Genomic DNA, 15,292 nt, shown 5'->3' with positions numbered 1-15,292 from the left:
GTATCTTATCTTTTACTCCTAGAGAACATGATGCACTGCAAGCTTTAGTACTGAGAGATATGCTTTTCAAAGGGAACATGGAACTTTTTGAATAAAATTGTTTAAAAAAAAAAAGAAAAAGTGATTGATGCATTTTTTTTAAGATCATTTTGCATCAGTAGTTTCATCTTTATAAAGCCAGCACACAGCAGTGTTGTGTGAAGTACCTAAAGTCATACTAAAGTAAAGATGTCATGTTACAATATTACTTTGGTAAAAGTGAAAGTCATCTATATGAAAGTTAAAGTTCATACGTATCTGATATCAAATGAACATAAGTATCAAAAGTACAAGTAAAACTAAGTTATACATATATTTACATTTATGCATAAACTGTATTTTCGACCAATTTTCAACAGCTTTTTCTGATTATTGGAATCAGTGTTATTTTTAATCAGATTGCTTATAAATCCAAAACACAGTACTTGAGTACCTGTACTTAGTTACATTTTATCACTAACCTGCAGTATATACAAGCAGTGTTGTATAACTGAACCTCCCTGTGTTATCATGTTATCTGCCTCCTGTACGTCGACCCATGAGCTGTTGTAAATGCAGTCTATGTTGAAAATGTGCTACTTCAGTCTCTTTTTCGAACATGTGGTCCGACAGGAAGCAGAACAGACAAACGAGGGAAATGCAACAATTGACGTTCTGGAAATCGGCACTCTTCTTGCTTTTAAACTCATTTTTCAAAACTAACATCAAGTCACACACTTTTTCTACAACAAACTGCTAACATCAGAACAGAACGAATGGTTTTAACTTTCCGTAAACTGCTGACAGTCTGCTGCTTTTATGTACTTTAGTCCTGAGGGTCTGGTTCGTGGTTTCACCCCCCAAAAGGGAAAATCTTAAAGCTACAGCACACAAAGAGATTTCAGATATCAAGCTTTTGCTGCTGTGAGCTGGAAACGTGTCACTAAATGACAGCTGGGTGTTTTTTAAGGCATTTAGGGAATATTATGTATCTTTTTTTAAGTTTGTGACAGTAGCCTACAGTTTACTCAGATCAGAAAAAGGCAGGATAAAATCACTAGATGCATCACAAGCTTTATATCCTACATGAATAAAGACAATTCTTAAAGCTACAGAACACAATGATATTTTAGAAAGTGAGCTTCCAGTGCTGTGTGACCTATTCATGTTTTAACACAAGGCCTTTGTGCACAAACACACCCACACACTTTTTTTTGCCAGCATCAGTGCTCAACATCTGTTTTCAAGCGATGCAGCTGAACAGGATTAAATCCCTGCAGGCAGATCAATAACTCTAATGAAAAGCTTCCACTGAAAAGTGAGGGCTGTTATACTTTCAAAGAAAGGAACACACAAATAAATGCAGCCATTGTGCATTTGTAGCCTGTAATGTCTTCTGTACAGGTGCTGTAAGTGTTATTTCTTATCAAAATAGATGTTAAAGGTACAGTTGGTAATCCTGTTCAGAAACACTTTTTGTTATACTGGGTGAAATGGTCTTTCCATCCTGAGAGTAGTCAATACATAATGTGTTCAAAAAAAGGAATGAAATAAATCAGACCTCTGTGGCAGCTGCAGGCCTGTAAAAACTCTGACCAATCCCTCCCTCTCGGTCCGAGTTGAAAGAACCAATCAGATGCCTTCATGTCTCGTCCTGCCTGCACCCCCCTCTGCCCCCCCCCTCCTCCCTGCGCGCACTCATCACGTGTCACGTGTTGCCGGATATATTCAGCACACTGCATATGGAGTTAGCAGGAGATCCACTCCAGGTCAGAAGGTGGCCGTAATGCACACCTAACAGCTGTTTGCCAACAGCCATAAAACAACAGAAGAAGAAGAGTTAGCACAGTTAGCAGGAGAGAACAATGGCAGAGAAAATGCAGCCAAAAGTAGCACTTCCAGAAGTGATGCAGAGGTTGCTGTCTTTCTGTTGGACAGGTAATTATTTGTTTTGCTTCAAGGGGGATTTGTTATTTTCATGAAATATGTAACGTTAGCCAACTTAGCTACTTTTGTAGCTTGTATTAGCCCAATGCTAACGGCTCTCCTCTGCCCTGATGACGGACTGTCTGATGCGCGTTCAAGTTTGTGGGGGCGGGGCTTTGGACGGCGCACTGACGGGAGGGGGAGAAGGGGGTGGAGCTTAGACGAGGTGCCACTTTCAAATCTTGCTAGCTCTCCAAAATTACCAACTATACCTTTAAATAGCTCTATACTCCAACAGTAATCAGTTATAGAGTGTTTGGTCACTAACTCATGTCTCTCCTCATGCTGCTCATGGAGAAAAAGTAAAAGGATATATTCTGGTATCCCCGCCCACTTCATCCAATCAGGAAAGAGAACTCCTTAAAAACGCCGGTCCTGTCTGCTCGGGTAACACACAGAGAGAGCAAGATCCTAGCTGCCTTGCTAACTGAGCTAAATAGCTAAGGCAGCTACAGTTAGCAGCTACTCTGTGGATAGGCTGCCCCCTATTTGTTTGGAGTAGGAATTCAGCAGGTGGCCAATTCTTACACATTGTACCTTTAATATCTAATCTGTTGTTTTAAAGCAAACAGCAGTTTAAACATTCTCTGTAATCTGCTGCATTTGCAACATAAAACTGATGAATATCTTGCACTGCAGCAAGCTTGTCAACCACAGCGCTGAAGAGATGTTGTTTGTCCAAACAGAATGTTTCCATATGACACAGACTCAGCTACGTTATACCATCACATCAGACATAAAATGCGATTTAAAAGCGCAGCCACTAAGTCTGAGCAGCAGCTCCTGTGTAATATGACTTTGATGGATGACTGGCTCGTCTGATAGAGTTCTTACAGTCCATGGGATATTGCATTAGTGTACATCACGTCTCTTCAACATGAGCCTGCAGACAGAAGGTGAAACGAACATCCAGGGAATAATTTGTCTCTTTTTTTTCTGCTGGTGACAGTGGCCTGTTGTTGGTATGTTGTTTGTATTTATTGTTACGATTTAAAATGTAAATCTTTAAATCTTTAACAAGAATTTTACCTGGTAAATACTGAACATTAAAATGAATTAAGCTCAACACATTCGACTGATCAGTGACCCTTGATGCTGCAGCAGTTTATTTTATTCGAAATGCACTGAGATCATTTCAAAAGGCATGACAAAAGATCCATCACCAGCTGATTATCCAGATTAACTCCTGACGAGTATCACAGCCCCATTTAGTGATATAAATATAACATCCATCTGTCTCACAGCTCCATCTCAAACCTCCTTTTACTGCTTGAGTAGTTGACCCTTAAAATAAGCAAATGACAATGACCTCCAAATACAGTCATGCTCTTGTTATAACAGGTGTGAAAGCAGACATTTTACAATGGCAAATATTGGCAAACATGACAACGACTCTGCTCTTATAAGTTTTATGACTAAGTCTCTTCATAGTCAGCCTCTGATTATTGTCAGGGACAAACAGACTAGACACATTTTCTCTTTGTATCACACAGACCTGATAACTTCAACGCTCACTCTCTTCTTCAATCTCACTGTCCTCCTATGATGAACAACATGAAGTTTTTGATCATGTTAAATTAACCCTCAAATTTTCATACAAAACATATAGAATTAAAACACAGAAAGATATGTTATGTTTGCTGTAGAAAGTTAGTAATGATTGAAAGGTCGAGCCTCAAATCAACACACAGCTGCCAACATCTGATGTGATGCGTGTACACTTTATCATGGCTGTGGGGATGTTGAAAGGCTGAGAGACTGATCTGTCAGATGTCACCAGCTAAAAGTCAACTGAAACAGTGTGGAGGGAACCGAGGAAAACTGAGGACAGCTGATCTTTCAAGTGTGTTAATGCACAGCTGAGATGCAGCCATTCTTACCATTTACCTTTCTGTGACAATGAGTTACAGTGATGTTCACAATGTGCACTGTAAACACCTGAAACAACATTTTAAACCAGAAGGGCATTCAGAGAGCACAGACCTCCCCACGATATGAAAATCATCAAGCAGAACCACGATACATGTCTGCATGTATTTCCAAACCAATAAAATAATTATGTCAACATGTGGTTGTGCCCAACGTAAGCCTCATCATTTCAGCTGTGCATTTGTTACAGTATGTTCTTCTAAATGTGAAATATTTCACATAACATACATCTGTGAAACCCAGAATACAGAATACTACTAAGCTAACTAAGCTAGCTGACATTACAGCCCAACCGAGGGGGGTGCCATTAATGTTAACATCTAGTGCTTTCACAAGCAAGAGCCTCTCGTCCATGAGTAGATGAACGTTTCCTTCTGTGCGCTGATTCATTGTAGTTCAATATATAGAGAGTACTTCCCACATGCAACTGTTCACAACAAGGTCTGTGGTTTATCTTCAGTGACTGGGTCATGATTTCTTTTCTTCTACTGCTGGCTCTTTTTCTTCTCTGGACAAACATAAGACAGAAGCATGTCTACCATGTTCTTGATGATGGCTGGAGGTGGATGGAGGTCATGAGGGAAGTGGTGTGCTGAAGTCATTTGCCAGGCGTCCACCAGCAGAACATTCAGCCCCTTGAACATGGCCCTGAGCACCTCATCGAGCTGCAGTGTGTACCAGTCACTGTCATACAGGCTCACCTCTTTGTCGAGGGCTCTGAGGTTGGCCGAGCGAATCACAGTGATCGTCCCTGGCGCTCGGTCCAGGAGTCGTACCAATGCCCGCCTGATGTGACGGAGCCGGTGTATGTACACCTCTACAGGATAGGGGCTGAAATGGGCCCAAATGCTGAGGACCACAACGGTGTTGGGACCCCCAGAGAGGCCGTCCAACTCATTAGCAATGTAACGAAACTCACTGGCTATGACAGTGGAGTAGCGGATGGGTGGGCCATGGCAGCGATACTTCAAGAGAATATTATGGGTGCTGTCCACCGCCATGAAAGGTCCAATCTTTTTAGGACTGTGCAGGTTGAACTGCTTCAATTCTGGGGAAGATGGAATACATGGAACTTACACAGGGAGAGATACACAATTGTAAAAATAAAAGATGAGACAAAAACAACACTCACCTGGTACAAAAGCAAGAAGGTGCTCAAACCACTGCCTGACGGTGGAGTCTCCATACATGTAGATCACCTTATTCTTCAAACACTGAGTGATGGCAGATGATTCACTAAACTGGCGCATTGTAACACCATTTAATGGTCTCCATGAGTCCTCGTAGTAATATCCAGATGGTGCTAGCTGAATAGCTTCTGGTTTTACACTGCTTTCTACCTCTGCTCCATCTGATATAAAGAAAGAAATGTTGTAGACAAAATGAATTGAATGGAATAAATCAAGGCATGCACATACTGTGACATGATGCACAAAAGTTACTCTGCAGGTATACTGTACCTTTCCTGGGAGGCAGCACATTGATTCTGTCGGGTCCTGAAGCGTGTATGTAAACTTTTATGTTTACACCACTAAGATAAAAGAAACAGAGTTTATCGGAGATATTTTATGCTTAAACATGCCTAATTTCCCCTAAGGATTAATCCTACTGACTTTAGCAATCCTTTAATTTCTACTTGAGCGAATTTCTAATGAGGTTCACATTGTGGTTTGAGTGAAATGTTTCAACAACTTTTGAAATACGGAATGGGTAGCATGAGCAGTATGAGTAATGCCCTAATGAGTATATATGTGTGTCCATGTTCATTGCTAAGAGGAAAATGTTACCAAGTGCTCATGTCTGTGTTTATAGTTTAGTTTATGGACTATACTGACAGTCTACTGTACAGAGAAATAATCTATATCAGGCAACTGGAGAATGTCAGGGACAGCAGTAGCATTTGCTCTGGATGATGAGCAGCAGATCTCCCCAGACCAGCACACCCCTCCCTCTAGTAGTCAAGTGGAGAAGAACCAGGACCTGATGCAAAAAAAAAAAAAACTCCCTTCTAACTGGCAGGTGGATGTCTTGCCTTGGCACAGTGCAAAAGCCAGTATAAGGTTGCGTCAGGACCAACAGGCAATAGACTTGCTATAAACTAAGACAGTGAGACTGAACATTGAGGGTATAAACCGCTATGCAACCCCCATTGTTGTGTGTCCCCACCATGCCTCAGCTCTGCGCCCCAATGAGTCAGTGCCTCTACAACTACAGAGCAGGGATAAAAGGCTAGCCAAGTCACCAGAGCAGGCTGCAGCATTCGTAGTCAAGATGAAGAGACTGGAGACAGCAGGCTGAGTGGTCAAATTGGAACCTGCGACAGAGTAAATCCATCTATCCATTAATCCAGTTGGGACATACAATGTACCATATGGTACAAACAATGGAAAACATATAGTTGTGTTTAACTGCTCTTTCCATAACCTAAATGAGCTGACCTGCTACCAGGACCAACTCTGCGGCCCCTCCCTCCTCGCAGTGCTGTTGAGCATTACGTTGCCATCAGCTGCCACATCCATGAACTGTTCCACCAGGTTCGGCTGCTCCCAGAGGACAGACCTCTCCTCAAATTTCTCTGGTGAGACCTGAAGCGAAAAGAACCACTGCAGGCCGAGCCACGCTGATTTGTTTTTCCATTACCAGCTTTGCTGCGCTGAGTTGAGTCGGGCTGCGCCCGCGATGGGCCTACTCCAGAGTAGGACCCAAGCCAGGCCCACCCCGCCTCCAGGTGGACCACAGTGACGACTCATGACTGCAACCAACCAATAACAAGCACCAGTGTCCCCCTCAAATCGTTACTCAACTCTTGTCTGTGCAGGAAACCTCAGAGAAAGACGTTTTTAAAGTCTGTGTTCAGCTCTCAGTACTTTTGTAGCTTCTAACTTTATCTCTTTAGTTTCTCTCACTGCATTTGTACTTTCTGCTGTGATTTCTGCCGTGTCTACTGTAGAGCCAGGCTGGCACATGTAATGGAAAAACAGCATTTGATTGTAGAGTGATGTCCTTCAGCATGAGAAGCAGCCATATCTGTGCCATATTCGCTCTCCAGAAGCACATCATTGATCACAGCCAGATAGGGGTGGATGTGCAACAGTTCAGTTCTGTGCAGTTCTCAAGTCCTTTTATGTTGACAACTATCTACAAAGCCTGTCATCTGAAGAAGAAGCAAGACCCCTGGCTGATCAGCTGCAGGCACTCCTGGCAGAACGGGGCTACCTCCCCTCAGCAACCATTTCAGACAGTTCTGAGCTCTGGATAGCACAGGACCAGCCACTTGGTCTAAAAGTCTGCACTTGGTCTTCAGTGTTACTGCCGATCCAATACTCTGTCTTAAAAGCTCAGAGCTCAGATGTACCTACAGGCCACTCTACACATCATCTACAAGATATTGGCAAGCCCATATGGCAAGCCAATATGACCCCATTGGCTATCTATCAACACAAATTCCTTCATTCAGTGACAAGAGCCAGCGCATTAAAGTTACGGGCTGTGTTAACGATGTAATAATGAGTGAGAGATGCTGTACATTTCTCCTTGTTAATTATGCTGTTGCTGTGTGTGTTTTTTTGCATTGCTGATAATTGTATGGATGGTTTATGCAGTAAGGTGTGCATAAAGTGAGTTGTGCAGTCATATGTTCGTATTTCATTGGGTTATAGCCGTAATTTCTTGCCACCATGAATAAGCGCTGCCACAGGCACAAATGTCAACGTGTAGCCAAGTGTTAAAATATTAAAGGTGCATAACATTTGTGCTGTAGTTGATAACTGAGTTGTAATTGGTGTAGAAAACTATTGTGTTACTGTGCATCATGTTACCATGTAAGGTATGCTAATTCCACCTAAGCTTTGCTGATTGCGACACTCGGTAAACATTGCCAGTGGTATCACTGATAGTCAAATGTCTTTCTGGTACATATGAAGTGAATGCAAATTCTATGTACAGAGATATAATGTGGCCTGTGTAGTTGCTAACGTATATTGTTTGTTTATATTTCAGAACCACATAATACTTCAATAAACCTTCCTGGACTGTACACTCAGAGATCTCTGGTTAAGTTCTTATTGGACACCCTGCAGCAGGCCAGTTCCCATTTAACCAGTTTCAGTTTTAAATGACAGTACAAACCTCTGGAAGAGTGGTGCTTCTTTGCTGGTGAGGAGCTGTTTCAGATAGCCTCCTGTGGCGTGGTTGATCCTGGTGTCACAGCTGAGAACCTTGGGCTTGTAGCAGAACCAGGGTTCACCTGTGTAAAGGTCTGTGTAGTTGCACAAGGGCTTCTGATCAGGAGGCAGGCACACGTTGCACACAGTAGTTTCAGAGATGGAGGCTGAGTGGAACAAGCTCTTGAAAAACACCCGATCAGGCCGTTCCTCCCTCAGCCGCCGCAGAATAGCAACGGCCTCGCTTGAGTGCACTAGTGTGACCTCCACCTGTGCAGACCCCACCCAGAGGAGCGGGAACAGAGCAGAATAAGATCCATTCCCGTGGTCCAGCACCTTGCCTGCTACACCTGCTCCAAGCTCAGGGGAGTGCAGTCTGGCCAAAAGGAAATCCCCACCGTAGCGCTTGGGACGACCCTGGAAGTCGTGCATTTGGACGAGGGCTTCCAGCTGGTCGCCTACATGCCACTCCCGTCCCTCCTTAGTGGGAAGGATGGTGAACAGGCTGTGCACAGGGTCACTCGTCTGGTTCAGGACGGTAGGTGAAGAGCAAAGCGGAGGCCCTGGCCAGGTAATAGAGTCCAACAGGTAGCGCTCTTCCAGTTCGTCTTCAGGGGAGGGTTTCTGGCCCAGATGGGCACAGAAGGTGTGGTTGTGATAAAAAGTAGGCTGCTTTACTGGGAAGAAAGATGATTGGATTCTGCTCTGAAGCTGGTGGAGGACTGAAATAGTGTGGCTGTTCCAGTTCTAGAGAGAAAGAGACAGGAGTTAAGAGGTTGTGCAGGAGATCAACAACCTATGACTCACAGATACAAATAAATGAAATGGCATACTATTGTTGCATGTTTAATATACTTGTATCAGACTTAGACCTATAACAAAGGACTGTATCAACATATTAACAGTACTTTTAAAAAGCTGCATAACATGCTGCTAGAAGATAAAAAGGTAAATGATCGGTATATCCTTTGTCCTTTCAAGGTAATCGAGAAAAAACATCAATTAAAAACCAGGTGTAACCAACTTCTCTCCTCACCTCCGCAGTGTTGACGTTGCCCAGCAGGAATATGAGTCCAAACACAGCCAGAAAGAGGAAAATGACGGCATATTTGGAGAGCTTTCGGCACAAGATGACTTCCTTCTGTCTCCCATGATCCGGCTCTGTTTCACTATTTGCTTTCCACTGCGGTGATGGTGGCATCATTACGTCCTCAGTGCCTTATGCAGATGAATGTACCCGGTCCACGAGAAGGATAAACAAACAAAAATAGTGCGACGATCTATTGATATTCATAAAGAAAAAAGAAATAACATAGTTGACACATGATCATACGGATATCTGTCTGAGCTGTTTAGTCGGTTGTCTCTGCGTGTGAGTCGTTATCAGACAAGGAAGGAGAAGCGCAGGGTACAACGTACAAAGTAATTTATTACTCTGCTGTCCTCTGTGAGATTCAATTATTCTTGATGGGAGGCATATATGCAGGGTGAAAGTAATAAAACTGAATGACTGTTTTCATCATATTATGAGGTTTTTGAATCAAATTGGCTTGAAATTAATCAAATCACTTTTTTTACACCCTAATTTTCAGTTTGAGTGCATGTTCATCACCACCATTTTTATCATTTAATGTTGTTATTTTAGCCCCTCATATTGGTCTGCTTCTTTTATTTCAGGACTTCAGTCCTGAGGAAGTGGTTGATGGTTTGACCCCTTAGTACCAAAAAAGGGAAATCTTAAAGACACATCACACAATGATATTTTAAGGCAATGGTCTTTCAATGCTCTGGGGCGGCTTCATGTTTCAACACAATACCTCCGTGCACAAAGACAGACCCATAAGTTGTTTTGTTTTTTTTGTTTCTTATTTTACTGTTTTAGAACTTGACCTCAGCCCCATCCAACACCTTTGGGATTAATTGGAAACTATGCCAGCATCAGCGCTCAACATCACTTTATGCTTTTGTAGCTGAATGGAAATGAGTCCCAGCAGGCAGGTCCTTAAATCTAATGGAAAGCCTCCACTGTTCCACATTCAACTTATTTTGAATGAGATATTAATAATCATATGGGTGTAATGAGTGAGTTTTCACATATTGTTGCCCAAAAATTGCATGTAAAGAGTTACATCTCTATGGCCATTTATAATTATTATATATAGGAAAGAAATGTATAACCCAGCTGATGATGTGGTAATACTGAGTGAATTCATTTTTTATGTAGACATATTGCTCTCTTTATGACACTGTAATGACGGATATTAATGTTTTGGAATCCAAGATTTATTGCAATAATATATATGTTTCATTTGTAAAGTTTAAACATTATTCAACAGGTGCATAAGAATTTATTCTGTAAAAGATGAAAATCCTATTAAGGGAACTGACAGGCAGGGGTGGGGGGGTTATTTTGAAAATGTATCCCGATACAGTTACTACCTCTGAAAAAATGCAGTCTAACACAATCCAAGTAAGACAAAGATGACTTTAATTTAACTCGAGAGATGTTGTGTGAGACACGTGGAGGGTTGTTATGTGTGCACATGTGCATGGTTAATAATGTAATAATAATGTATTTTTAACTAATTACATGTTTTTTTCTTCTGACTTTGAAGAAAGTAATAAAAAAATGTCTTAAAAACTCTCTCTCATTATTCTGGCATTTAGCAAATATAAATAATTTTGGTAATCCTCACTGACCTAAAACAGGAAAAGTTTAGTCTGATTTAATGTCAGACAGTGAGAAAAAAAAGGTTATGTGCCTTTTTATACAGTGTATGTAAACTTCTGGTTTCAACTGTATGTGTGAGTAGGACCTCACCTGAGCATGAACTGTGTAAGTTACCTTTGCCATGAGGTCAGCAGAGACTATCCTACTATTCTATAAACTGTGACTTTCACTGTAGCTTGAAGTCAGACTCACACAGAACACCCTGGTGTGAAGAGCCTGACCTTTTAGCTGAAATGGATTGACTCTGTTATTCTCCATTTTCTATTTTACTATTTATTAAATATTTCAAAGACAATCGCTTGTCGATTCATCTTTTATTTGTTCACTTCTCTACAAGGGGAAATAAGAATTTATGGCACAATTAAAAGTATTTTCAAAAAGATATATTCCACGTTGTTGGAAGATCAATCAAAAAACATCAATTAAAAACCAGGTGTAACCCACTTCCCTCCTCACCTCCACAGTGCTGATGTTGCGCAGCAGGAATATGAGTCCAAACAAAGCCAGAAAGAGGAAAATGACGGCATATTTGGAGAGCTTTCGGTACATGGTAACTTCCTTCTGTCTCCCATGATCAGGCTCTTTTTCACTATATGCTTTCCACTGCCGTGATGATGGCATCATTACGTCCTCAGTGGCTTATGCAGACGTATGAACCCAGTCCACAAGAAGGATAAACAAACAGAAAAAATAGCACGATGATCTATTGATATTCATAAAGAAACATAAAAATCATAGTTGACACATGATCATACAGATTTTCATCTGAGCAGTGTAGTGGGTTGTCTCTTCGGTGTGTGAGTCATCAGATAAGGAAGGAGGAGCGCAGGGTAGAAAGAACAAAGTAATGTATTGGTCAGTATACAGGTTTGTAAAACCAAATGAAAGTTCCTAAACTCCTTCATGTTGCACAAAACACAGAACATGAACTGTATATGTAGGTATTTATAGACAAATGTGTGTGTGTGTGTGTGTGTGTGTGTGTGTGTGTGTGTGTGTGTGTGTGTGTGTGTGTGTGTGTGTGCTGGAACATTCTGCAGTCCGCTGGCATGCAAACTGTACCAAGTTGTACAAGCCTTAATATTTCACAATAGCAAAGCGTCATATTTTACACTCCTGTCAATCTGCACACATGTTTAAACCCACGCACGCAAAACCCCCAAATCACTTTTTTTACCCCCTAATTTTCAGTTCAAGTGCATGCTCATCACCACCATTTTTATCATTTAATGTTGTTATTTTAGCCCCTCATATTGGTCTGCTTCTTTTACGTACTTCAGTCCTGAGGAAGTGGTTGATGGTTTGACCCCTTAGTACCAAAAAAGGGAAATCTTAAAGACACATCACACAATGATATTTTAAGGCAATGGTCTTTCAATGCTCTGGGGCGGCTTCATGTTTCAACACAATACCTCCGTGCACAAAGACAGACCCATAAGTTGTTTTGTTTTTTTTGTTTCTTATTTTACTGTTTTACAATTTGACCTCAGCCCCATCCAACACCTTTGGGATTAATTGGAAACTATGCCAGCATCAGCGCTCAACATCACTTTATGCTTTTGTAGCTGAATGGAAATGAGTCCCAGCAGGCAGGTCCTTAAATCTAATGGAAAGCCTCCACTGTTCCACATTCAACTTATTTTGAATGAGATATTAATAATCATATGGGTGTAATGAGTGAGTGTTCACATATTGTTGCCCAAAAATTGCATGTAAAGAGTTACATCTCTATGGCCATTTATAATTATTATATATAGGAAAGAAATGTATAACCCAGCTGATGATGTGGTAATACTGACTGAATTCATTTTTTATGTAGACATATTGCTCTCTTTATGACACTGTAATGACGGATATTAATGTTTTGGAATCCAAGATTTATTGCAATAATATATATGTTTCATTTGTAAAGTTTAAACATTATTCAACAGGTGCATAAGAATTTATTCTGTAAAAGATGAAAATCCTATTAAGGGAACTGACAGGCAGGGGTGGGGGGGTTATTTTGAAAATGTATCCCGATACAGTTACTACCTCTGAAAAAATGCAGTCTAACACAATCCAAGTAAGACAAAGATGACTTTAATTTAACTCGAGAGATGTTGTGTGAGACACGTGGAGGGTTGTTATGTGTGCACATGTGCATGGTTAATAATGTAATAATAATGTATTTTAATCTAATTACATGTTTTTTTCGGTAACCAGAATACAGTTACCTTTTTTAAAAATCCTGATTACATGCACATGTACATGTATTCCATTACTCCCCAAGCCCACTGACAGGACTTGGAACGATGTTGAATTTGCAGAAAATATGAAGCAAAATTGAAAATCACATCTGTTTCCCAACCCTTATCAGTTCCATGTTTTTGGTCAGATTTTTCTTATATTCTTTCATTGAAAGACACAGATATGCAGCCATTGTGCATTTGTAGCCTCTAATGTCTTCTTTAAAGGTGCAATAAGAAATAACGTTATGTTTTTGAACGTTCTGTTATAGCGTAGCTCCCTGGCAGCGTTCCCCACTAGGTCTCCCTCTTCCAGCCTGAAAACCTTCTCCTACCAGTGGGCCAAAGCTCCTTTGCTAGTGGAGTAAACAACACCAACACTCACCCAGCGCTCTTGGCGTCCTTGAACTTGATGGATGCGTAAAGCTGTCATGTAGTGATTTTATACTTTCATCTTTCTTTTCCTTTGCTCAAACTACGATGCATCACAATAATTTCCTATATTTACCCATCACCTTGATAACAATACAATCCTAAACAGAGGTATGTTTATATTTTAAATTGGATAAAAGGATGCATTGAGTGCATCTATTTCTGTGTCTTCAAGCTTATTCAATTCAGTCCAGTCTGAGAGTTATTACAGTGCTTGGAATATTGCATTAGTGATGATAATGTTTCAGCCTGTCTGCAAACCTCCACCTGCATGACAAATGATGCATCACCAGCTTATTATCCACGTAAAATCTTGATGAGTATCATAGCTTTATTTAATGATACAAATATTATATAGATATATCGCCTTGCTCCATCTCAAACCTCCTTTTAAGAACAAAAATGACAATGGCCTTCAAATACAGCCATACTCCTTATTACAGATGTTAAAGCACACATTTATTTCTTAAGGTTACACAATACATGTCTGCATGTATTTCCAAAACTATTAGAATTATTATGTCAACATGTGGTTGTGCCCAACGTAAGCCTCATCATTTCAGCTGTGCATTTGTTACAGTATGTTCTTCTAAATGTGAAATATTTCACATACATACATCTGTGAAACCTAGAATACACTTGTTTGAAATATTTTTCCTTCAATGCATTCTATGCAGGATTTTCCTTAAAATCTATGTAGAGACTCATACTAAAGTAGTCCCTCTGAATCATCACTTATGACCCACTGGATGTGTGTAGTGATGCTTCATTGTTTTCTTTGTATTTTGCCATTCTGTGTAGCGGCCAATAACATAAAAATGTAGCGACCAGGTTAGATCCCTGTCTCTTTCTTTTGTTCTTGGTCAGTCAGACCTACAGTTCTGTGTCTGTTTGACCGAGGGTAGGGCTCAGCTACACACACACACACACACACACACACACACACACATAAAGAGAGAGAGAGAGCAGAGGCAAACAGTGCACAGGATGAAGCATGTGTTTTGGTGAGAACAATTTTCTTCCATATCACCACCCAGAAAAATGCGTGCATCTACTCCTGGACAAGAAGCTAGCAAGCCCAACCGAGGGGGGTGCCATTACTGTTAACATCTAGTGCTCTCACAAGCGAGAGCCTCGTGTCCATGAGAAAATCAGTACATGAGAGTAGTTCCCACTAGGCCTGCACGATAAATCGAATTTTCATCGTCATCGCGATATGAACATGTGCGATAAACACATCACAAAAGACTGCCTGACACGCGATGAATAAGAAAAATAATTTTGTTTACATGCGGCATGCATGCACCGTGAGCATGCTAACATTTAGCCTATCAGGCGGAGCCCTGGATACAAGGGCCAATCAGATGAAGCCCCAGCTAGCCGTTAGCTACCCTGACAAAATTAATCGGCATCAGTTTGGTGGTGATTGCCAGGTTATGATGGCTGAGGGAGGAGAGAAAAGCGATGAAAATGGTCGACGAAGAACAGCACTTGTGCTTTATGGAGTTATTTTGGATTCAGGAGAGACGACGTTGTAACGTGGGCTGGTGAAGGGGAAGGTGATGGTCCACTTTAGTGCAGCAACGCCGGGTACCTCCGGTTACTCAAGAGACGGCAGGCAACATTGGGGGTTTCCACACGCCACTTTTATTCATAACACTGACCATGCCATGCCAGGTCTCTAAGGCACTAATGTTACAGGCATCCGTGCAAACGAACACACCGAGGTTCTTCTACCGACAGTTTACAAAATAAAAACACATCGCTCTGTTAGCGGTATCTTTTCTTATGAGGAGCGGAAGTAC

The 15,292-nt window shown here is 41.2% G+C and overlaps 1 protein-coding gene across 1 annotated transcript; it reads right to left on the bottom strand.

The window, feature by feature from the left end:
- Positions 1–3,919: 3,919 nt before the first annotated feature.
- Positions 3,920–11,376, bottom strand: LOC311262683 (NXPE family member 3-like; the record flags this gene model as incomplete). Its single annotated transcript, XM_084362275.1, has 5 exons — positions 3,920–4,981; positions 5,066–5,284; positions 5,394–5,464; positions 8,062–8,843; positions 11,284–11,376. 5 exons carry the CDS (start codon positions 11,374–11,376, stop codon positions 4,419–4,421), a joined length of 1,728 nt encoding a protein of 575 aa, XP_084218401.1. The 3' UTR covers positions 3,920–4,418.
- Positions 11,377–15,292: the final 3,916 nt, after the last annotated feature.

This window comes from Pagrus pagrus, assembly GCF_965226575.1.
Source record: "Pagrus pagrus genome assembly, chromosome: 9".
Taxonomy (NCBI): domain Eukaryota; kingdom Metazoa; phylum Chordata; class Actinopteri; order Spariformes; family Sparidae; genus Pagrus; species Pagrus pagrus.
This window is presented reverse-complemented; position numbering and strand designations above follow the sequence as displayed.